General features: G+C 41.3%; 1 protein-coding gene across 6 annotated transcripts in view; it reads left to right on the forward strand.

Annotated features, from left to right (window-relative positions):
- The window catches only part of SHANK2 (SH3 and multiple ankyrin repeat domains 2), a 354,487-nt gene that overhangs the window by 142,607 nt on the left and 185,520 nt on the right, over positions 1-26,360 (forward strand). For all 6 annotated transcript variants that reach the window (XM_082223286.1, XM_082223288.1, XM_082223283.1 and 3 more), the window contains 3 exons: positions 1,347-1,656; positions 7,737-7,906; positions 14,302-14,415. In XM_082223286.1, the coding sequence (XP_082079412.1) occupies positions 1,347-1,656; positions 7,737-7,906; positions 14,302-14,415 (594 nt within the window). The remainder of the gene's footprint in view (positions 1-1,346; positions 1,657-7,736; positions 7,907-14,301; positions 14,416-26,360) is intronic.

Here is a 26,360-nt window from a genome sequence, read left to right on the forward strand (position 1 = left end):
GGGTAGGGTGTGAGACAGACAGCGGAGCCAGACCAGAATCTGGTGATGCAGTCCCTCAGAATTCTACCAGAGGGCTGGAGCCTCTCTCTGATTGGCTACCAAGACAGCTAGCCAGAGGGGGGCAGAGCAGAACTTTGAGAAGGACGGAGAATAAAAGGAGCCGTTTCTGAGGGAGTGTTTGGCTAGGGGGACTGCATTCAAGATGGGAGATGGGCATTAGGACTGCATTCAAGATGGGAGATGGGCATTAGGATACGTTTGTCTGAGACAGTTGGTTCAAATTTGAGTTTAACATCCACTCTGAGGAGAATATCTATAGCTAGAGGAAGGAGCCTCATAGCTTAGAAGTTGAGTGTCTTGGGAGAGTTCACAGACAGGAGTCGATTGGAGGGTTGAGTTTGAGCCAGGAGAAGTAGAAGCTGTGTGGCTTGCAGTCTCCCAAACCAGTTAAAAGGGGTGTGGTGACCTCCAGGGCCAGTTATACTATTTGGAAATGCCTCAGGGCTGAGATTGCTAAGAAGTTGGGTAACTGTCAAAAAGCGCCCCTCGCTCATGAACCAAGTGTTAAGCTGTGCTGTGTAAAGGAACAAGAGTGAAGTAACAGAAACCGTGTTAAGCCTTTTACTGCCTATTCTAGAAATCCAAATCCGCATTGTAAGGTTTATGCTCAGTGCTTACCAGATTATCCTTTCAGTTGTTTACTGGTGCTGGCCTAGAGAGATTTTGCATGATTTGGGGAATAATGGGAGTTAATTTGTATATGATTGCCTTTTGGAGCTATTGCCCTGGAAAAAGTCGCTTTTTTGTAGTTTTCACATGTTTAGGGTAATGCAAATCTATAAAATTATGCTACAGAGTAGAAAGGAAGGAAGGAAAAGAAGTTCTAATTCTAGTATTAAAAAACCCATTTTTGCCCATACCATACTAAGAGCCATTCCGTTTCTTTTCTTTCTTTTTTAATGAGACTGTCCACATTTGTTGGTGAAAGCTAATAGTTGCTTACCGTTCATAAATCATAGACTGCCAGCAGCCAATGCTGAACACCATTCTCCAATCTTGCACTCTTACAGTGAAATAAAATATGGAACTTTCAGTAATATAGAGCTTATTAATTCTAGCTTTTAAAAGGTGATTTCCTATGAAAATTATCTTTAATTTTAATTGCATCTTAAATATAATGGTAGTGCTCATCTTGATTAGACAATCAGCCAAGGCAGAGGTCTCTTTTTTATGTAATAAGAATTGAAAGTATATAGTACTGATTTGGGGGAAGCGGGTGGGTGGTCTGATGCATGTGCCTAAAATCAGAAGTATCATTTTGCATTCTTTCTTCCTTCTTAATACAGTGCCATTTAGAGAGGCTCCTACCTACTCAAATAGAAGACGGAGACCCCAGAGCACCTTGACAGCACCTCGTGTCTTGCTTCGGTCGAATAGTGATAACAATCTGAACGTCAACATTCCTGATTGGTCAGCCTCTTCCTTAGCTTCTTCACACCGTAGCCTTTCGCCTAACCTACTCCAACAGATGCAGAATAATCCTAATGGAACTGTGAAAACTGTTGGGAGCTACACGCCATCTTCTCGAAGCCGCTCACCATCATTAAATAGGTTAGGAGGAGAAGATGCAAAGCGGCAGCAACACCGGCACATTAGGTGACTTTTCAATATTCCATTTTTTAAATGTTGACTTTGTGAATATATATATATAGAGAGAGAAAGAGAGTGCGAGCACAGTTAGTTGTGTCCTGCTCTTCCTCATCCCCTGCTCTTCCTTGTCCTTGGTTCCTTCTTTCTCCCTACCACAATCCATCACCCCAAATTAAGTTGGAAAAGAAAAAAAAGAAAGGAGAAAAAGAGGAAAGAAATTTTACCGTGGTTGTTAGCAGAGACACTGCAGCGTGGTGGGGGAAATGGAACAAGGTGGTGTCAGATGTTTGCTGACAACTCCTTTCACATGGACATTTTGCCAGATGCTTTCAAACTTCTGTTCTTTTGTCTTTTTATTTTATAAGAAAGATTATTTGGGCAGCATCCATGTGACAAGAGATGCACAGCTTCTTTGTGCTTTCTTTTTCTTACTAAGAACTGCTTATTCTTTTGCAGCCTAGTCCTGTATATAGTCATCCAATGCGTTGATACATTTTGTTAGATGCAGCAGCTGATTTCCAGTTTTGTAAAATTACCTTTCTGGCCACTAGGATAGCTCTTAAAAATGAGATTTGCTGCTTTGGTACCATTTCCCTAAGCCTGGGCATGTACCAATTGTGCTGCATGTAGCTCCTTCAAGATTACTCAATATCCTGTGGATTCTTCCCTCAACTCACCTTATTTTTGTTTTCTGGGAAATGGTAGAAAAATGTTGAGTATTTTCAGGGTATTTTAAAGAAGACTGCTGGCCCGCTGCTGAATAAAGCAAAGAACACTCAAGACTTGAAAAGGCAGAGGGAGAGCTCTCTTGAGATAATAGTGGCTTTTGAGCCCCAACTATACAGGATGCTCAGAAGTGTTCTTTCCTGCCAGGGACCAAGGGATTTGTAGTTTTCTCCACCTCTCAGATTGAATCCAGTTTAAGGAGAGGCCAGAAATGCCTTGTTTCTAGTAAGCTCTCTCTGATGCTGATTACACCTGAATGCTGATTGAAATCAAACTGTGCAGGAGCAAAGGAGCATCTCAAGCCACACTGCAAAGGGAAATTATTCACATAATGTTATGGTGACTTAAAGTGATTGACAGGTGGGCAGCCTCACATATCTGTCAGAGAGCCTGGTGCGGGGAGAGGAGTGGGCAATGGCAGAGGAAGCCTCTCCAGCACCCAGTGCTGAGGGGCAGGGCAAACTGCCCGGCGGTGCACGCACAGCCCCCATACAGACGGCGCACGAACGACACCCATATGGGTGGCGCTCAAGCGGTGCCCATACCAATGGCACCCAAGTGCTATCGGGCACCCTACAGCTGGGGGGGGAAGCAGCAGGCCATTTTGTCACCCCCCAGGGTGGTACCCGGGGCGGACCGCACGCCCCACACACCCCTTTGTATGCCTCTGGGGGGTGGGAACATTAGGATCTGGTCCATTGGCTGGATCCAGTTCCCCACATTTGCTCTAGGGCCTTGAAATTTCCCCAGCTGTTGCCATTATGATAGTTCCCTCTGCTGGTGGTGAGTTTCTACACTTTGTTTGCTCTTCTGCCCAAGTCCAGAAAATACTGCCAAGGAACCGTAGGACCTGCAGATGAACGACCAGCTGGCGCTTGAGCTGGTTTAGGAACTGAGTAAGGGAATGCTTGAGCTAAGTGAGACAGCTCTAGATAGCTAAGCAAGTGAGCTGGACATTAAGAAGAAAATACCTCATTTTGCGGACAAGGCAATCAAGAGGATGGTTAGGGGTTCAGCTGCAGGCACGTATATTTATTCATTTAATTAATAATTTAATTTCATAAAATTGACATACCACTCAAAGTGGTTTACAAAAAGAATGGAACAATAAATGAATCAGAAAACAAAAAACCAATCATTTAAAACATCTCAAAATAATTAAAATCTACAATAAGCGGAAAACAGATTAAAGCACATGTCATTGTTTTACATATCTCGGTAGACTTGTCTAAACAAATATGTTTTTAGCAGTCACTGAAAAGAGCACAGTGAAGGCTCCTGCCTTAATAGGGTACTGTTTACCCAGGAAGAATCCAAAGGAAACTGAGGAACTTTATATTGTCACTGCCAGTTCTTCCTCTTCCTGGTCATCTGCTGGATCATTGTCTGCATCTGGCTCTTCTCTCTCCTCCATGAAGACTCTGGCAGTAGAACATTATGACAGCCAAACAGATTATCCTACAGTGACTCTGAGGCTTCCACTTTGTTCACTGCCATCTTTGCTCTTGGAGGCAAAGATACTTCAAAATCTGGATCCATATAGAGAAATAGGTTTGCCTCAATGTTTGCTTCATGATTTTGGGTTTGCAGCCCATAATCAGAGGCCGTCTGGATCCCCAGGCCACAGTAAACCTATCCCCACTTCCCCTTACATGCTTGTGCCATGGAGCTAATGAATATCTTTTTAGGATGTGGCATACCAGGTGTTGCACTAGCATATCACCATGAAGCATTTTTTCTGGTATGTCACAACTGCGTATATGTTTGCATAGAATTGACAGTCAAGATAATTATTTCTACCTAAATGCGAAGTCGTAAACACAGATAGTGCATATGTTCTGCAATGAAAAGAGGATAATTGTTCATTATGTTCCAGTCTCTATCGTATATGAAGCCATTTGAAGAGAACACGTGCCATTGGGATCAGGCTTCAGAACTACATCCTTGTAAATTTGCCAAGAGCGAATGTTAAGTTGACAGCTGCTCGAGCAGGAACTATATCATGTGGCTAATTCTCTCAACAGTATGCTTCCCCCATCCCCTCGCTTAACTGCAGGGATAATATCCAGGATCCCATTTTGAATTCACTGTCCAATTAATCCTAAATGTATCATCACTGTGCTCTGCTCTAATCAATTATTTCACTCCAGTCGTTCTATAGCAAGCACATTTGCCATTTCACTCTGGCTCACAGGAATTCCAAGATTGTTTCATTCTGCATTTGTACCTCACCTTTCAATACTCTTTGCATTTTTGGTTGTCGGTTTTTATCGTAATCTGTGAAAGTTCGCATATGCAGACAGACATCTTCCAGGAACACTCCTTTACTTAAGCACAAATTTACTTATGCAAAATATTCATTGGTTGAATGTTTTGTTTAGGCACCTTATATCTTTCAATGGGAATTCTCTGTGAGTTGCATATTGAATTCATGTGAACACTTTAAACATTGCATCCTGTGTCAAGTATAATTACAGCAAAGAAACAGTGATAATTTATCAGGATGATGGGCCCAAACGTTGCTCTAAATTTGTTCAGTCTCTAGATGCATTATATAATGACTACACATAAATGCCAGTTGTTAGGCAATGTAATTAGAATATTCCAAATACTGACACCTGCTGCTTCTCAGTATGTAATTGAAGCCAGGCACTAGGAAAGTGTGTACTGGAACCCACATTTTTAATTATTATTTTAAAAAGAAACAAAGCATAATCTAGGAAGTTAGATTACCTGATAAAATATTGCACTGACAATTACGATAAGTAAAATTTGATAGAAATGTAAAATTTGATAGAAATGTTAAATTCAGTAGTGTTTAAAAATGTGCAGTGTGTATACTTACCTAATGTTATGGTTTGAAAGTTATGATGCCTTAAGCACTTTCAAATTCAGATTCTGAGACCCCTTGCTTCCTAAAGACTCCCTCTCATATTCCCAATCTTTTTGTGTAACCTGTTTCAATGGGGGCAAATTGATGGTTGCATACAAATGTATGTAATGAAGCTCTAGCATTTTAGAACGAAAAGCAGGAGGCTGCAGTTTTGAGCGTAGATGTGGTGGAGATTGAGTGGATAAGGGTGCTTAGGCCTTTCCCCGATTGTGTTTTTCCACTCAAAGTTGTTCCACATCTGTAGGCACATATCTGGAATTGCATGGAAGTTAACAGAGATTGAGAGAGAATGAGCACAAAAACAGCCAGTGGGGAATGTGTTAAGCACCCCCAGCCTGTTCCTTCTCCATTCAAAGGCCACATTAAGTTGAGATATGAACAAGTTTTATGTACAGTGGTACCTCGGGATGCGAATAGGATCCGTTCCGGAGCCCTGTTTGCATCCTGAAGTGAACGCAACCCGCGTCCGTGCGTCTATGCATGCTCGGGTCGCGTTTTGCCGCTTCCGCGCATGCGCGTGACATCATTTTGACTGTCTGCACATGCACGCGCTGCAAAACCCGGAAGCAACGCGTTCCATTACTTCCGGGTCACCGTGGAGTGCAACCCGAAAATACTTAACTTGAAGCACATTTATCCCGAGGTATGACTGTACTGCACTTACACAGTCACTGAAGAAAAAGAAGCCTGGAAGCAGTTAACTATAGCTTCCTGTTATATCTGAAATGAGAAACTCATGTGCTCCATACAGTGGTACCTTAGTTCTTGAACTTAAACCATTCCAGGAGTCTGTTTGTCTCCCAAAACATTCAAAAACCAAGGTGCGGCTTCCAATTGGCTGCAGGAGCTTCCTGCACTCAAGCGGAAGCCGCGTTGGACGTTCGGCTTCCAAAAAACTGTTATGTACTGAAGTTCTCATCTTGGGCCAGCAGGGGGATACTGTAGATAGTTATGCAAATGAAGGATCGAAAGTGACGTTCAGTGATTGGATAGTTTGTATGCAAATGAAGGATCGAAAGTGATGTTCAGTGATTGGATAGTTTTAGAAAGTTGCAACAGTTACCTTGTTCTGGAGCTCTATATAAGCAGGCTGACTGAGCTCCTCAGTTCAGTTCTGTTCCAGCTTACAAATAAAGAGCTGCTTTGGAAGAATCGCTGTGTCGTCTGATATGTTCGCCCACAACTTAACAAAAACGTTTGCAAACCGGAACACTTACTTCTGTGTTTGCGCTGTTCAGGAGCTGATTTGTTCGGGAGCCAAGCTGTTCGAGTACCCAGGTACCACTGTACATTTAAAGCACCTCCCACAAAGAATACCGAGAAAAGTAGTTTGGAGATTGTAGTGCTGACAATTGTAGCTCACACTTCACCCTCCTGAGAAAAAACCCACCCCTCCCTCCCACTATATATAAGGCTCTGGTAACTTCTGTTTCAGTGTATCTGAAGAAGTGTGCATGCACACGAAAGCTTATACCCAGAACAAACTTAGTTGGTGCTACTGGACAATTATTTTTTTATTTATTTCGACTGCGTCAGACCAAGACGGCTACCTACCTGAACTGTAGCTCTGTGAGGGCTAAACTACAATCACCCCTTTGGGTGTGAGTGTGGGTGTGCTTTCAATGTATGGTTTGTTTGGAAGTTCATTGATTTGGACATAATACAAATATGTGGTTAACTGTGGCCTCCTGGTTTGTTTCGCTGCTCATGCAAATGGATAACTGTTGCATGAAACTTATATATAAACTTCTTTATATCTCTGCTTATTAAGTCAAGATTTGATCATCTTAGTGTAACTTCCCAAAGTGCTTTTAATTTTTCAAAAGAAATGGCAGGGCTTCATTATACACCATTGCTTCTGATATGTAACTTGCCCTTACAATTTCCCTAAATCAGTGAAAACAGTTGAACTTCTTCCCAGTTAAATATATTTAGGATTGATGTATGCATTTAAAGCCTCTCCCACCCCCACAGCATAGAGTTGAATTAAAAAAGTCATTGTGGCCAATAATGTAGCTGGTACAAATAAAATTTCAATATAAATGAATGTTATTGTTAGTCTTCAGCTTTGCCTTTCTTCTATAACGTTGCCTCCTACTATATTTCTGATGCAGGCTTAACCATTAAGTGCTGCACCCAACTACACCTCTCTCTTGCTCTCTCTCATTTTGTTTAACCAGTGGATTGGAAACCTGGAGTCAGTTATTGCCTTTTTTGTGTCCACAGTGAAAACAATTATTATAATTAACTGACCTTTTCCACATAGAAATGTATTTGAAGGTTAGAAAGGATTGTCTAGACTACCAGGCGGCCGGTGCTAATGGAAGTTCAGCAATCTGATGAAATGGGGAGTAGTAGAACCATATACACCACCTTGAACGCCTTAGGGAATAGTCGGGAAATAAATGTAATAAATAAAAAAATAAAAAGGGGAAACTAACGCTGTTCATTTTGCTCTCTTTTCCAGTGCCAGTTATAACCCCAGTGCCAACAAGGATACTATATCTGCCTTGGATTATCAGGGTCCAAAACGCAAACTTTATAGTGCTGTACCTGGAAGACTATTTATTGTCGTGAAGCCATATCAACCTCAAGGAGAAGGGGAGATTCATTTGCACAAAGGGGACAGGGTGAAAGGTCAGTCTCTTCCCTTTAAATGTTCTTGAATGATCAGATCAGCTTTCCCCTTTAGTTGAAGCAAGGAGATGAACATACAGATTTGTTGATTGAGTCCCAGTTCTAAATGACAAATATTCAGTCCCAGTTTATTTCGATAACTGGTTTTATACTCCCTACACATATTTGAACTGGCACCCATCAGACTAATAAGCGTGTTTCAACCATGCCAGGTTGAGGGTTGTGCAGCAATTTGCCGTATCTAAAACACTCTAAAGCATGCCTTCAATTAAACAATGGATAGGCAATTGCAAATGTAATTGTGGGGGAGCACCTCAGTAACATATTTGAGGCTCTCATTGGGGAGGGTGACTTTCATTGATCTGCCCTTTCCCCTTATGGGTGTCTGCAGAGGAACTTAGTGAAAATCCTGTGGTAAAACAAGGTTTGGTTTAGTATGTTGTCCAAACTCTGAGTTGTGGCTAAGATCTAACCTCAGCCAAGGTTCCTCCCCCCAAAAAAACAACAACAATGATGACAACAACAATGTAGCTGTAAAAAAGACCATGGGGAAAAAAGCAATGTAGCTTTGAGTTCCACTCTGAGAGCTTGCCAAGCTCTCACAGACTCGCTAAGCCAAAGTTTTGCTCAGCATGTCGTGCTATCCAGGCCATTGTAATGACTTGAAGGATGGCCAGCTAATCTTAATCTCTAATAATCACAGTAGAGGCAGAAGGAAAAGACCTATATTAATAGAAGGAAGCTTGATTAAAGCTGCTTGTAAACAGATTGAACTAATAGGTTCTAGCCAAACGTAGAGAGTTTCTGAATCTATAATGGGATACACACTACATGGCAGCGAAAATGTGTGGCTGTTAAGATCCACATTTCAAAGTCTGCCTGAAAAAGTATGTGTTGAGTTACCGGTACCTGGGAGTCACAGGATATCTTGGTTGCTCAGGAACAAGCCAGACAGAACAAGCTGAATTCAGCAGCAATTCAGAAACATTCTTATAATGCTAAAAGAACAGGAAAATGCAGGAAAAGCAACTACTGCTCCTAAAGAATCAAAAGCAACTATGCTCTGCCTTTTCCAGTTACATAGGGATTTCCCTCTACAATTGCATCTCCTAATTGAGTGTATTTTCAGGGAGTGCAGAGGGGGCTGCAGAGAGAGACAAGAAATGAGAATGTCCCTTTCTCATCTAAGTAAAGGAATCATTACCATGGGTTTGTGTGCTAGTATTGATGTGGTTTGATCCTGTGCACGGTTAGTCTGATTCTGATATACTATTGCGGCAGAGTTGAGGGACAGCTGAGGCTTCTTTGCTCACCTCTGAGTTCAGGGAGTAAGTTCCTACTCAAACTACCTGTGAAATTGCTGTAATGCCATGTTGGCATCGTAGCTGGAAGCAATATTTGGGGCGAGTATAGGATTTGGTGTAATGCCATTCCCTCCCCCATTTTGGCAGCAGCAGGGAAATTGGGAAATTTCTCTCATCACTACTAGGATATATCCCTGATATTCGGCCACTTTTATCTTCCTTGGACAAGATGTGTCTGGAGATAGGTGTTAGGATATGATGGAGAAAACCTAACAGATGGTTTATCTTGACCAAAGGATTGGAAAACTCATAAAAATAAAAAGGAGAACTTTCAATTAGTGCTTCACTATTATAAAGTTTTATCAGAAACCCCATTAAATAGCATAAAGTGTATGTTTCATAAACATTTTGGAATAATTTGGTGGTGGTTTTTCTTCATGACCAGCAGCTAAGGGATGTATAAACCGATATAATCAAATGATATGTGGCATACCAATTATTAAATGAAAGCTGAAAGTGGGTCAAGTTCAGGTAGATTTAAAAATACATGTGAATTATTGTATTAATAGAGTATAATGTAATGTAGTTAGAAATAACGCTTAGTTTTGTCCATTAGTCATGCACACTGACATCATTTTGTGTCTACCACTCTTGATATTAAGAAAACCACAGCTAACTTTTAAAAATAAACGTGATATTTTGTTTTGGTCTCTTCCCACCCCACCCCACCCCCCAAAAAAGCAACATTCATGATCAAGGCTCAAAAAGTTCTATCTGGTCTATTTGTTTCAACGACTGCAGTATCTTACCTTCAGTAAGGTTTTTTAAACCACATAACACTGGTTACAAATTAGAACCATAACACTGGTTGCAAATTAGAAATGGTAGTTTGCAAGACAAAGCTGAGGTATGCATAGTGAGCAGCTAGAATGTTTTGTCAGGTGTTCCCATAAAATATTCTTATATATTTTCTGGTCTTCTATCTTAGATACCCCTCATATAATAAGGTGAATTCAAATATACAGCAATATTTTAACTGCTTAAAAGTTAATTGTAGATAACTGAATGGCATGCTGGTCATCTGTATGCAGCCTTTCTCAACCTATGGGTCCCCAGATGTTGTTGAACTACAACTCCCATCATCCCTAGCTAGCAAGGCCAGAGCTCAGGGATGATGGGAGTTGTAGTCCAACAACATCTGGGGACCCACAGGTTGAGAACCGCTGTAAGGGCTCATCCAATTTCACTTAACCCATATTTCGATCTTATATTATACTGATTAAATCCTCCAGGTCTTGAGAGCTTTTCTGGTTGTTCCAATCTTACCCGCTGAACTGAAGCTTGGTTAAGCAACAGCTCTTTGGATTCAGATTGGATTTTTGCTAGGCACAGCCACAGAATGAGAAAACCTCTTGGCCCTGGGGGAATTAATTGGTACATAATACTAGGTCAAGCATAAGTGTGGACGGACCCCAACTACTTGGTTAAAACCACTGTTACCAAGTAATAATAATAATAATAATAATAATAATAATAATTTATTATTTATACCCCGCCCATCTGGCTGGGCCTCCCCAGCCACTCTGGGCGGCTTCCATAAAAACCAAAAATACAGTAAAATATCACACGTTAAAAACTTCCCTGAACAGGGCTGCATTAAGATGTCTTCTGAATGTCAGGTAATTGTTTATCGCTTTGACATCTGCTGGAAGGGCGTTCCACAGGGCAGGCGCCACTACCGAGAAGGCCCTCTGCCTGGTTCCCTGTAGCTTTGCTTCTCGCAATGAGGGAACCACCAGAAGGCCCTCGGCGCTGGACCTCAGCGTCCGGGCAGAATGATGGGGGTGGAGACGCTCCTTCAGGTATACTGGACCAAGGCCGTTTAGGGCTTTAAAGGTCAGCACCAACACTTTGAATTGTGCTCGGAAACGTACTGGGAGCCAATGTAGGTCTTTCAAGACCGGTGTTATATGGTCTCGGCGGCCGAGTGGATTTAGTGATGTCAGTGAATTTTGGAATCAGCTTCATAAACCAGTTTATTTACATTTGGAATCAAACACTTTTTGAATTTTGGCTCAACCTGTTCCAAACTTTTTCCATCTTCTTCCTTTCCACCAAAACTTGCTTTCTATGGTAGCAACCAGCTTTAAAGCCTCAACTGAATACAGCTTCATTCACCATGCATCTGAAAAATGATTAGGATTGTCATGTATGTAAATGTTAAAAATTATAATGGGACTCTGTTCTGAAGATTCCATAAAGTGACTGTTTCTTAACTGTTAATGGGGTTTATTTAAGTGAATCAGAAATCTTACTCTTAAAATACCATATTGGCCTGAATATAAGCCTCACCTTTCCCCCCCAAATTCCGACCATAAAAAGTTAAAGTGCGGCTTAAATTCGTGACCTTACAAAAACTGGCTTTTACAATATTGCTGCTGAAACAGACATATGGTAAAACGGAACAGGTGTGAGTGCCTGCAGAATTTTAAGGGATTAGCTTATATTCAGATATTGTCTTTTTACCCCCTTGAATTTTAAAGGTGCGGTTTATATTCGGGCCAATATGGTATGTAGAAAAGATAGGTAGATAAGACAGAAGCCTCTTCACACTTTCAAGTTATGAAAGTTGATCACAAGGATGGTCCATGTGATTAAGTGAAAGCAGGAGTGCATTGCTGGCCCTGCTCCTAATTTTATGATTTGATTATTTAATTCCTTAATTAAATATATTAAAAACATACTAAAATATATCTAAGCGGTGTACAAAAAACTGAAGCAACAACAAGACAACTTAAACAAAATACTACAAAAATACACAGTTATGGGGTCCAAAGAAACTCTAAGCTCACCTACAAAAGGTCTCACAATGAGAAGAGATCCTGGAAATAGCAGACACCATCCTAGTCTCTCTAGACTTGCTTAAAATGGATGGTATTTCTTCAGATTGCCCACAACTGTGTCCCATTCAGCTGCACTCTCCATACTAAGTTGCAGGTAGATCAGGTTTGTTGAGTTTTCCAGGGAGTAAAAAGAATTCAAAGGGCCTCGCTCCACTCACAGCTCTTTTTTTCCACCCTCTGTCCTGTCCTCTTCCTCCAGCTGCTTTTACGTGACTTCCCAGGGCCTGTTCCTACACTCCTTATATTCAGCAAAGGAATCTGTCAAGGGAGAGTCTAGATGTGTAGACTTCTCTATGTTTAGGCTCCCATATGAGCTGGAACCCTGCATGATTGGGGTTAAAGCACAGTAGAGAGGTGTGTTCATATTGGCTTTCCCTGTGCAGATGTCCACAGGCAACACATGGATATTGGGATGGGCTCAGGGAAGTCGCAGAACATTGAGACCAGGGCCAGCAATCTTACACTTAGGATCTAAGTAGACATGACAGCAGAAACCATGATGGAATCTCCCTTCTCTTTTAATTTATAGCAGCTCTCTGTCTGTGTGTACATGCATGCAAGAGAGATTCAGATCAGGACTACAGTGCAGAGGCAGAACCATTTTGCCAAGTGCTGTTTTCCTGATGACAATTACCTCCACCCCCCAAAGCTGTTATTTTCCTTGTTAAGAGACACTTACATGCTGCGTGTTGCAGGGGACTGACTTGAGAACATTTCATAGCTTTAGAAGAGCTTGTCTTAATTCACCTTTTTAAAAAACCCCTTAGCAATTGCAAGGTTTTTTCTACACCTTTCTGCATCTCTCAGTTTCACAGTTCTTGCCAAGTCATAGGATCAATTTCCAACTTAACACCTATGCACACTTGAGCTTTAGTCGCGATGCACTCTGCTTTGCCATTTTCCTCTGTGAGAATCAGCAAAATGTTTTAAAACGTATTATAGCTGTGTATACAAGTTATGTGATTATCCATCAACCCAAGCTTACATTCACACAAACATGGGGGGTGGGGGCGGAATGCCGTTTCTGAGCTATTGGGTTGGAATTGGCAAAAGCTGGGCTGCCATATGTCTGGGTTTTTCTGGACATTTGACTGATTTCTGCCGGGACGCTGCCACTGTCTGCAGTATTCCATATATGTCTGAGAAATTCTGGACGCATGGCAACCCCACACAAACAAAGATGGATTCCAAGTCTTTGGCATTTTGGCATTAACTAATTAATGTCGTACTAATTAAAAATATTATTAAATCTGCAAGTAATGAAGCTTGCAACTTCGTTTACGACATGCTCAGAATCCATAGGTCACAATTCATATAGTACATACTTTGGAGTAGTTTCTCTGATGTCTCTGAAATATTTCTCCTTACTTAATTGAAGATACAAGTTTGTCTTGACTAGGAGTCCCCACCCCAAAGAAATTAGTATCGCTCAGGGGTCAGCAAATGTTTTCAGCAAGGGGCTGGTCCACTGTCCCTCAGACCTTGTGGGGAGCTGGACTATATTTTGGGGGGCAAATGAACAAATTCCTATGCCCCACAAATAACCCAGAGATGCATTTTAAATAAAAGCACACATTCGACTCATGTAAAAACATGCTGATTCCTGGACCGTCCGCAGGCCGGATTTAGAAAGCGATTGGGCTTGATCTGGCCCCCGGGCCTTAGTTTGCCTACCCATGGTATAGCTTAGCCCCCAAGAAAGGAGTAACTGTAAGTTTCTTCCAGATCTATTGTGCATTAACTGATTTTCTGGATTCCATCTTCAGGATTCACTGAAGAGTGGGAATGTACTATTTTTTCTTACCCAAATGTTATGTTCTAAGTATAGCAGAATATTGAGTACTGTTCATTTTGGGGAAATGCTTAGGCTGTGAGGTTGCTCAGAAGCTCATTCTGCACCACTTTAGAGTTCTTTTCATGTTACCTGCTAACCGTTGCCCTGTGTGCTAGTTCTTAATCAGATGAGGTTTTCTTTTGTTCATTCTGAATTTTATACATTTTTACAACTGCTAATCATGTTCTTTTAAGTTTTTATTCCAACATACAGACAGTGGAAATCATAGGTTCCAATAGGTGCAATTGAATGTGGCCTACTTCTTGTTAAATGGGACTTTGCATTTAAGCTTGTGTATAAAATAAACTTATGCAGAAGTAAACACCTAATGGCGTTTTCCTATTTTATGCCTAGTTTTGAGCATTGGCGAGGGTGGATTCTGGGAAGGCACCACTCGAGGTCATGTTGGATGGTTTCCTGCAGAATGTGTTGAGGAAGTGCAGTGTAAACCAAATGAAAGCAAACCAGGTAAGATGGTGATATTCAGTTGTAACCCATGTCAAATGATGTAAAATGCCTATTATTTTTCCATGTTCATTCCCCCCCCCCCGTAATTAATTGACGATAAGAGTTTGTCTCATACTGGCTGCTTAGCCCTCAGGGAAGGAGTAGCTATTTTTTAAAAGAAAGATACAGCTATAAATTTGGGTTGTGCTCCCCCACCCCGTACTAGTATGTGAAAACAAAGCTTTGGTTAAACATCTACAACAGAAGTAATAAAATGTGTGATTTTTTTTCTGTAGTATAATACTCATATGTATCTTTTGTTGGGTATTTGATACATGCGCTATGTAAAGGGTTCTGGCCAAATTGATGTACCTTTCGTTCTATTGATTTAAATTGGAGAGAATTATATAACTTTATAATTGCATCATTTTGGCTGTATTGTGGAGAGTATAATGACGTTAGTTGGTGTAGTGAAAATAAGCCTTAAACTGAGTTTGACATATTTACTTGCCTACAAATGACAGGGAATTTGGAATGCATCCTTGAATTCATAGAATTTTGGATAAGGAGTAAATGTTTTAATATTTTTAAAATGTTCTTCGCTGCTGTTTGTTTTTGCTTTTAGGTTGTTGTTGTTGTTTAAAAGATAATGCCCTTTGCCCTCCAAATATGTCACAAGTACTCCGCAATTGGGATTGTGCTTACTCTACATTTGTATTTCCCACATATCATAAATAATGTTATTTGGCTTTGACGCTTGTTCTAATGTTAAACAGAAGTAGTTGTTAGTAGATATAGGAATTAATATTTTTTTTATTTTAGGAAACAAATTGAGACTTGGAATAATTCCTAAATGAGACAGAATTATAAAAAATGCATCAGATGTGGATTAAAAGTAGCCTATGATTAAAGTTAATCACATGGCTGTTATTTGTTTTCTGCATTGGAAGAAAATGCAAGGTCAGGTAATTGTTTTCAAGCAATCTGTCAGTATTACCTTGGACTAAATCTATTAACGAAACCTGGAAAATAAATTAGGAGGAACAGTGAAGGAGCTAGTGATTAAATACCACCTTCTGGGGCTATTAAAAGGATGTCAGCTGAGAAGTGTGAAAAAACCTCCATAAATTATGAGAATTCACACTATGGTCTCTGCAGTGTATAAAAGCTTCTACGTTGTTTGAATGTACTCTGAGAGTTTCAGATAACATTACAGAATTCAGCATTTCTCTAGCACAATAGTTCATTATTTCACCTAGATCATTATTTAAATGGAGCCCAGACTCTTTCCTTTAGAAAAATAATAAAATATTTTCTAGCTAAATGTGTGTAACTATCAAGTCGAAAACATGGTGCAGGTCCTGATGTGACATAGCCCTCCAAGAGCTATGTGGATACAACACTGGTTTCCTAAGGTGTAGCCTTTCTCATCACTTCTTTTTGAACCTTAACTGAAATAGGACTTGGCTGAATGCCCAGATGCTCCCACAAACTGCTACTGGGATCCTCTAGAAAACTAGGTGTTGTAGAGAAGGGGTCCAGTCTAGTCTTATTCTGTACATCTGTGTGAAGGGTTTTGGCTTTGGTATGAACGAATGTTCAGCCACATTGAATCTCCACACACAGGCTGAAGTGTGGTGCAGGCCAGACGTGGGCTTGTCACAGTAGTGAGAATTACAAATGGAACCTGCTGGGGCTATAGAAGTTCTTTTAAATTGCTACAAATGGTTCACGTCACCTGAGCAGAAACCTCCAAATTGCCATTTAAGCAAAATTAACAACACTAAGGAATGTGAACTAGTACTGGCAATGATAGGAACAGTTGTAAGATGTTTTGTTTAGTCACCTCTATTGTTTTTGAGGGAAAGGTACAATATTGCTTTGGTTCAGTAAATTATCCCTCCTTCTGTCCTACAGAAATATTGTAGACTAACTTGTCATGCGCATACAGACGCATTCTGCGTACAACCATTGCTTCAGCAGTAAATACCTTCCTTTGGGAGCAAGTGATGCTGTGCCATACGTTTTAGAAATATTCTGTATAAACTGCTCCATAGTGTGAAATGCTTGAATAGGATGAAACTATCCATACTTACAGATTTGAGATAAGCACCAGCCAAATAACATCTGTATGGTGCATAAGTAGACGCACTAAGGACCTGCATAAAACTTCCTTTGTTGTGGCTATATACAGTCATTTAACTACATATATATTTCCATGTGGCCATAATTAATACTTATGATTCATGCAACACTGTGAGCTTTGAGAACACAGTTATCCTAGAGCCACAAATATGCTGCTTTGTTTAAGAGATTCAGCAACAAGCATGACAGATTTTCTTATACCTACCCATCTGTACTCTTCACATCTGTAGACAATTATTTAAGTATGATTTCAAAACTTCCATGTCAAAATCTTTACAGAAACTGACAACAGGGAAAAGCGATGGGGATATAGAGAAGTCAAAATCTTACCATACTTGTAGTGGTGTCTGATAGGAGGATGCACCATGCTGCAGCCCTACTGAGACTGTGTACAGTATTACGAACTTGGAAGGGATCCTGAGGGTAATCTGGTCCAACCCCCTTCAATGCAAGAATCTAAACTAAAGCCTGGTATAGTGGTAGTGGTTCATCATCCAAGGTGGATTGGGCTACATAACTAATAATAATAATAATAATAATAATAATAATAATAATTTATTATTCCTATCCCGTCCATCTGGCTGGGTTTCCCTAGCCACACTCTGGGCAGCTCAGGAGTTACAGTTCTTAGTTAAATTGCTCTCTGTAATCAGAGGGCATCTCAGATGAGTTATGCTTATATAGCATAACTGTAAAACAAATTAAAGGTAAAGGTAAAGGTACCCCTGCCCGTAGGGGCCAGTCTTGCCAGACTCTAGGGTTGTGCGCCCATCTCACTCAAGAGGCCGGGGGCCAGCGCTGTCCGAAGACACTTCTGGGTCACGTGGCCAGCGTGACATCGCTGCTCTGGCGAACCAGAGCCGCACACGGAAACGCCGTTTACCTTCCCGCTTGTAAGCGGTCCCTATTTATCTACTTGCACCCGGGGGTGCTTTCGAACTGCTAGGTTGGCAGGCGCTGGGACCGAACGACGGGAGCGCACCCCACCGCAGGGATTCGAACCGCCGACCTTTCGATCGGCAAGCCCTAGGCGCTGAGGCTTTTACCCACAGCGCCACCTGCGTCCCGTAAAACAAATTACATCTACCTTAAAGAAAAAACACAGAAGTGAGAAATTCACATTGTTTGGTCTGCAACTGAATCTTGTTAATTCATTGTACCTCAGGGCTCTGTTCCCAGTGGCAATCCTGCTGCTTTATATTCCAGTGGTTTTGCCAAGGAAGGATAGGAATGGTTAAGAAAAATTTCTCCCTTACCCTGGCAGACAGCGACATCTAATTTTTTCCTTTCAGCTGAGTGCCAAATGTCTAGATGGGAGATGCTAAACCTTACACTAGTGGGGATATAGACCTTCAGAAACCTTGTGCAGCTGAGGAAAAGCAGAGCACTGAAAAAGCAGGACCAGTAACTTCACTTTAGGGAAAGCATCTTGATGAACCTAGGAGTCTCATCCTGAAGCTTTCCACACTAAGATGTTAAAGGTAAAGTTTGATAAGTGACTAAAGTTTAGCTGAGGATCAGATGACAAATCAAACCTACCTACCTTTGTTGGGATGATTTACAGCAGGCTTCCTCAACCTTGGCCCTCCAGATGTTTTTGGCCTACAACTCCCATGATCCCTAGCTAGCAGGACCAGTGGTCAGGGATGATGGGAATTGTAGTTTCAAAACATCTGGAGTGCCGAGGTTGAGGAAGCCTGATTTGTAGCTTCTTTCACTAAGACATGGTTAATTAAGCCTGGGGGTTGTTGGGGGCTGCTGGGTAACAGAAAAATGCCTAGGTAACAGAAACAGAGTTGAGTGCATCTGATAGTGGCACAATAAACGATTTTCCCTCTGGAACTCTTTGGAGTTGTGTGTAACAGCTGTTCCACTGCAGTAGAGGAAAGTGTGCTCACTGGCTCTATGGAGGGAAAGGAATACAAGAGTTGGGAGATATCCATCTAGATCAGGAAAACGTACAGGGAGACAGAATTTAGCTCACCTCCCCAAACACCAATACTATGGGCAAATTATCAAACCTTTGCAGCTGCATTGTTGTTGTTGTTGTTGTTTAGTCGTTTAGTCATGTCCGACTCTTTGTGACCCCATGGACCAGAGCACGCCAGGCACTCCTGTCTTCCACTGCCTCCCACAGTTTGGTCAAACTCATGCTGGTACCTTTGAGAGCACTGTCCAACCATCTCGTCCTCTGTCGTCCCCTTCTCCTTGTGCCCTCAATCTTTCCCAACATCAGGGTCTTTTCCAGGGAGTCTTCTCTTCTCATAAGGTGGCCAAAGTATTGGAGCCTCAGCTTCAGGATCTGAGCTGCATTGTAGTAACAAAACAAAACAAAACAAAACAAAACAAAAAAAAGCTGGGAGATCAAATCACTTACTTCTCACATAATCATTTGGTCCTTCTATATCAGTTAAGTAGAAATTTAAGCAGAAGAATATTTAGAACCAAGCCAAAATATCTCAGAAGATTCCCCTCCCTCCATGCCCTAGAAAAAGAGGGTCATTTATTCAAATATGTATTCAAATTTATTCAAATACCAATTATCATGGCCACCATTTTTTGCCCCATGGCCTTGGGCCCAGGGCATGTTAGATCCAGGGCTTTGTAGAGGATGCATATTAGTAGACAAACTGACAACAGAAAATGTAGGTGTGTATAGGATTTCAATCTAAGTCTCCTTATTGTCTTTAAGGCATTCAGGGGCACCAGCTGCTGTTCCCTGTTTAAGTGTCCTCTCCAATTTTCCAAAATACTGTACATTAGCAGCCTGTGAATTACATAGCAGCTATTCCTATACTTAAAACAATAGAGTCCTTCTTAAATTTATTGTTTCACAAGATTTTGTAGGCCATAGTCTGCTGCATCAAATGCTTAGCAGGAACAATTAGAAGTGCATTATTTTCCCCAAACAGTTCAGTTTTGTAGATGATCACTAGGTGGCATTGTTTATGTACAAAACAGAAGCATGTCAATACTAGAAGCATTCTTAGATTTTTCCATGTATACATAAAAAGCAGTGGTAACTGATCTAAAATGTTTTAACAGAACTGAATTAGCCATTCTTTTAAAGTAAATGTTTGCAACTGGGGGGTAGGGAGAGACAATGCTGTAATAACTGAAGCTGCATCTATATGGAGCTATGAAAACGGCTGTGTTTCATATATATATTTGTTCTCTAATACAGAGTATCCTTAAGGTTTTTAGAGGCATATGGTTGTGGGGAAATATGGAACCAATAGCATAATTCTCACTGAGGCAACTCTACCACTTCAGGCGGTAGGTGGGACCCACATACATGAATGCCCCCCCTCAAAAAAACAAAATTCACACAGCACCTGTGTCAGCATTGCCCTGGAGAGCCAGTGCACCAACTGGACTGCACCTCAACCTCGACTGGGCTAGGCGAGCTGGGAAGCACCGCCAGAGACGACCTCCTCGCAGGAACAGGTCACAGTGCTGTGGACTCACAGCTTAGAGCTGAGAGCACCGGATTCACTGTCTCAATAATACAGTCGTTGCGCAGCAGAGTTTTGCAGAGTCTTGCAGAGTATAAACCACTCGGAGAGCAGCTCTGTAGAATATCTTCCATTTATTCTGTAACTACAACTATGATACAAAACTATATACAGAGCTGAATATTCTGAGCATAAATCAATGCTACACTGAGAGTCTGCAGCTGCTCTTAGCAGCAATCTTATCTCTAGGATCTCCAACACTCTCACTCTCTCCGATACACTGACTGACTGACTCTCTCACACACACACAGATATGTTGCTGGGCAGAATAAGTAGATAGGCAGGACACGCCTCCTCCTCTCTGGAGAGTCAGCAGAGACCATCAGGAGATCATCAGGAGATTCTTGGGTATGGGAGGGGTGAAATCTCCTCAACCTGCCCTGGATTTCAGTGAGTTTCTAGGCTGTATTGAAAGTGGTTTTTGATTTCTAAAACTCTGCAATGGACTAATACCTGAATATTTTCAGTATTGGCCTTTTGCTTTGTTGAAATATGCACTAGAAATGTTGTAGCTGAGTACTCTTATTGTATGTTTACTATTGCATGCACAAACATATATGTACTGTTTAATTCTGTATGGTGTTTAATTGTGTATGGGTTTAGAACACAGAAAGAGAGAGGAGCACATTGTTCCTTTGACTGATCTGTAGACCCAATCACTAAAAGTAAGAGAAATTTATACAGTGGTGCCTCGCAAGACGAAATTAATCCGTTCCGCGAGTCTCTTCATCTTGCGGTTTTTTCGTCTTGCAAAGCACGGCTATTAGCGGCTTAGCGGCTATTAGCGGCTTAGCGGCTATTAACGGCTTAGCGGCTTTAAGAAAAAGGAAACAAACTCGCAAGAACTCGCAAGACGTTTCATCTTGCGAAGCAAGCCCATAGGGAAATTCGTCTTGCGGAACGGCTCAAAAAACGGAAAACTCTTTCGTCTTGTGCGTTTTTCGTCTTGCGAGGCATTCGTCTTGCGAAGTACCACTGTACTTCTTTATGAACAAGGAAAGTAGGAGTTAGGGCTGGTGGGTGGGTGAATTTTGAAGATAGAGCTTTGAACACAAGTCCCCCCCAGCCTTGTTAGCTCAAGATCTTTACTATTTTTTTGAGCTATACTTGGTATTCTTCTATTTCAAATTTTGTGTGTTTTCTGGTTGTTAAAAAAATACTTCAATAAGCATTTTGAAACACTGAAACATCTTATTATAACTGATCATTTTTTAAAAAACTTGAAAAATCTGCATTCAGCTGAATCAGTTTAGTTTGCCCTTTGCTACAGCAGGCTGTGGGAACATAAGTTATTTCTCTGTATTGTGTTGAGTAAATATAGTTTCATAAGAATAGCTGAATAGAATGTATGGATTTTTTTGTTGGTGGTTTTGCAGCATTGCATTTAATTTCATATAAGATTAATGTACCCAGGTGTTTAAACATCCAAGTAGGTTTTGGACTGATCAGGAGAGCTGTGTCTTATTTATGGTTGCTTCCTTAGTGTTGGAACAGCCTTGGCATGTGGAAATAGAGCAAAGCTAAATAGAGCAATCTGCCCTGATTTCAAAGCATTCCTCTAATTTATAACTGTGATTGAACTAATGTTGAAATAAATTGCTTCATCTATTTTCCCCATGTGCTCTCTCGCTCTCTGTCTTACACAGACATTGTGTTTTGGGAGCAGGGATTTAGGTTACCAACTTTGAGAAGGGCAGGTTCCAGATAATTGCTGGTTGTATAAACTGTTGTCTTTCTGCTCTGATTAGACAAGAGAGAAGAGACCTTTTAAAAGCCAGTCACTACAGTGAAAAACCCAGTCATTAAACACAGAGAATGCTGCCAGGAATCTTGAAGCCTTGGGAAAAGGCATCTCATAGCAACTCAGTCTAGGGCTTGAGTCAACCAAAGGTCAATGAAATCATCAATAGCCAAGCTATTGGCACCAACTCTTAGCTACTCCAGGGCATTTCAGAAGCCAACTGGATTCAGCTTGCTTCTGGAGTAGACCCCTCTGCAATGGACTAATACCTGAATATTTTCAGTATTGGCCTTTTGCTTCTTAAGTAGACCCCTCTCCTGTCTCTGTGAAGGTTTTCACCATAGTGATAATATAACAATAACCTGTTCCTTTAGCAGGTGATTACCATTCCTTGGTTAAGATATGTGAAAGAACAGACAACATTTTTAGGTGAAAGTGGCCATTCTGAAAGCTGTTCAGTCCAAACATATCTGGTCTCTCCCCGGTCAAGCTGTGAGGGTCAAACTGCTTGTGATGTTGATGACATGTTCAACTCAGCTCCTTTTATTCTGAAGAAAAAAGCAGGCAATGTGAAATATGTTTCTGATCCAAATAAGAATGATCCTAAGCTTCTTTCTAAGTAGTTCTGTTGAACTTAATGGACTGATGAAGAAATAGGTCAAGGAAGATGCCTTGTGTCAGGCTCCCCAGTGAAATGTAGAAGTTCCTCTTGCAGCTTTAAATCTGCCACTGAATTGGGAAATGCTTTCCTGCTCCAAATCACCCCCTCCCGGTTGCTTTTTCCCCTCACGGTTTTCCTTAGTTATTTTTTTGTTTTGGGATTTTGTTTCCTTTGTTCTTTGGTTTTGCCTTCCTCTTACTGTTTCTAGGTGTCCCCCCTCTGCTCTGCTAGTGCAACCTGCTGGTCACTTCATGCCCTTTCCTCTCCCACTCAGCAACTCCCCCTCCCATACTGTTATCCCAACACCTAATTCTCTCTCTCTCTCTCTCTCTCTCTCTCTCTCTCACACACACACACACACACAGAGAGAGAGAGAGAGCTCCTTCTTGCCAGGCACAATGAAGCTGCCTCAGCACCATTGGCTTATCTCCTCATCAGTGAGGATGGTGGCCAGTGCACCTTCAGCTGTGGCCTTTGGCTGTAGCATCTGCACAGTGGCATGCAAGGCAAAGGAAATGCTTGCCCCAACTGTAGAGTGAGGGTGTGTGTGTGTATGTAAAGGTTACAGGGACAAATTTTGGAGAAATGACCTATTGAAGGACCCTCCACCCAAAGGCTGCTTCAGATGGGAGGCATAAGGGAAACTCATAGAGCAAAACTCCTGCAGTTTTCCAGGTTTCCAGAATTGAAAACTGATTTTAACACGGAAATGGGCATTATATTTTGCTTGATTTTCAGAAGTGACTTTTACATCACATGAAAGCTCAAATATAATGCAGAAATTAGAAGTTAGTGAAACTTTGGGAAAACTGAAATAATTGTGTGAATGCAGCCTTAATCTTTTAAAGTATGCAGATAGTGACAGGCATGGGCTGCAGTGGCACCTTCTGATTCCCAGTGCGCCCAGTGAATTGGGTCCAGAGGGAGAGGACAAATGAATGGTGCCTGGTGAAATGGGCCCCACAGAGTATATTCTTCCCAAGGGCCCGACAAAACCTGGAAAATCCACTTGTTGCAGCACTTGAAAACCCCCACTATTTTCATGGTTTCGGAGGGCAAAGATCTCTGTCTTCCTATAGACTGAAGCATTTGGGCTACTTGATTCACAGTCAGTTGCAGAGCTGACTTGATTCCAAAACTTTCTAGAAGGTATAGCCATTAACCTTCTGCATGGCTCACCTGTAGGTTGGCTGATGTGAACTGCATGTTGACATAGGGAGTGGATACAGGTGAATCTAATATGTTGCTGTCAGAATAGCACAATCTTGAGAAGGTTACTGCAGCAAACAAATTGTCGCATCTGCAATACGTTGGCCCAGTATTACATCTGCATTTCATGCAAAGAGCTATTTTATTTCTTATTGGAGGTCTTGCCTTTTTTTTTTTTTTTTTTGCATTATTATGAAATGTTTCCAATGCATCTGTGATTGGAAGACATGTAACACTAACCATAGGAGCATTGCTGGAAACAGTTTGTTTCAGGTGTAGCACTTAGAATGCCTGAACATGAACATCACCATTATATTGCAACTTCTCATATAAATTCATTAATTCATTTATGCATACCACGCCCTTTTACCTTACGTAACTCAAAGACAGCTTACAGATAAAAACAAGAATCGCTAAAAACAAAGGTGGGAAATAGGAAAAAACAATCATGGAAAAACAATTAAACATTAATAGAATTAAAACTATATCCATATATAAACTCTGTTTAAAACATACAAATAATTACAATAAAAACAGCATGGCACCAGTCCTTTCATTAAAAGCAGTCACGAAGAGTCGGACACGACTAAACAACAGCAACATTCCCCAAAGCCTGTTGAAACAAAAAAGTCTTCACTTGCCTATAGTCAATAGCCTAGTATGTGGGTGGATGTGACTCTGCCATGATAGTAGTGATCCATAGCAAGATGGTACAGGAATCACTTGCCACATGTATACTTTTGACAAGTGAAAAATGTGTGTTCTGCCTCAGAGGACAGTTAGGTTGTCTCCAAACAAAACCGAGGTGATAATTGCCCTGTATGATCTGTCTTCGAGTAGAGGAAAGGCATCTGTTGTGAGTGGTTCGCCTGAGGACAGAATAATTTCACATTCAGAAATATGGGAGGTGGGAGAGTTTCATCTGAGAGAGCAAGTTATTTGTATTTGGGCTGTGTTGGGTACGACAAGGTGATGTGGTTCTTCATTTGTGAATCAAAATAGAATTATCAACATCTTCATTTTCTTCTCTCTCTGTGTATGTGTGTGTCTATCTATCAATATGTGTGTGTTTTTGTGTTTTCATTCCTTTTGGTCTTGTTCAGATGCACAGAAACATGACATGCCAAAATTTCTTGCTTTGCTTAAAGTATTGTGTGGTGGCATTGCCTGCGAACATTTTCCATCAGTTCTGTTTTGTAAAAAGTATGTGACCATAATTCATGTCTCTGTAATTGCCATGAATGTTCAAAAGATAAAGTGGGAGCAGAACATAGCAACATGACTACTGACAGAAACGGGCAATTGAGTGCTTATTATTGCACTGCCCCTCCCTGAGAATCCCTAGGATCTCCAGAGCCCCAGGGTGTCTCTCATTTTACTCACACAGCCCTGGGTGTTCTTGTCATCATCAATCCTGTTTGTTGTATGTTTCACTTTTGCAGCCATGTACTCCTGATTACAGCCGCACAGTTTACTGTAAAGTAGTTTCCCTGTCTCATAAAATTCCTTCTCATCTCCTTTAAGCTCATCACTGAAGGTTTCTTGGCCCCTGAATCTTCCACACCCACTCCTCTTTCTATTTTCTTTCTATAGCAATGCCTGCCAGTTCTGATCCTCCACACCTCCTCTTATCTCCCTCTTATCTTCTTCCCCATTTACTTTCTCCTCTTCCATTTTCCCTTTTCTACTCCTCTCTCTCTCTCTCTCTCTCTCTCTCTCTCTCTCTCTCCCCCTAATTGTGTTGCTGGCTTGCCTCCCCACTTCAGGCCTATCATGACCACTTCCCAGTTAGGATGCAAGTTTGAAGGAGCAGCAGGCAAGTTGTTGTGACCTGTCTGCCAAAACTTACCCAGCACCCCTCAGTTCAGTTTGCCCCAAATTCAGTATGTAGCCAGAAACACTTGTACACCATGGGAGGAATTCATTGTCACAATATTATCATAGTTCAGTCCGGACAAGCGTTTTTGCTACCCAGATGGAACAATCTCCACTTTCTTCCCCCATGCACTGTTCTGGAGCATCTCCCAAAGCGCATAGGGCAGAGTGGGAGGAAAGCCCGGTTGCTGTAGTGGGACTCATTGTGTTGACTACTGTTTTGTTGAATCTGGACCTTAATTACAAAAAATGTGACCTCATCCCTAGCAATGCCCCAAAGGTAAATAGACTGAAGCCTTTTGTGCTTCTCTTCCTTAGCTCTCAAACAAAGCAAACCCTACTGCTAAAGAAACAAAGCTAGTGGTGAAAATATCACACCATTTCCCACATACATCCTGAATCATACTCTTCATGATCTACCAAAGTCTAGGAAGGGAAGTTTCATCAGTGTGTGTGATTGTAGAGCAGCAGTCATTTTTCTACTACCCCCGTTAAGGCTCTTTATCAGTGGCAAATATAATGGACCATATGCCAAAGAGCAGCTGCCTTGGACTTTGTGGCCCTCGTGGGACTTGAATGATTTCCATATATCCTTAACAGCATCATGAATTGGTGCTTGGCCCCATGCCCTCCCCAAGGAGCAGAGAAATACAACCCATGTGTGTTCCAACTGATTCTAGCAGCATAGCTCTTTAGGGATTCCCCACTTCCCTCCCTCCCCAAGGATGAAACAATATGGTCTTTCAGTTGAAGTATCTTCTCAGCGTTATTCTTGGCTTATTGTCTAGGATTATGTTCAGGTCATTAGCATGCAAGTTTT

The sequence above is a fragment of the Podarcis vaucheri genome (assembly GCF_965113315.1).
Source record: "Podarcis vaucheri genome assembly, chromosome: 1".
In the NCBI taxonomy this organism is placed as follows: domain Eukaryota; kingdom Metazoa; phylum Chordata; class Lepidosauria; order Squamata; family Lacertidae; genus Podarcis; species Podarcis vaucheri.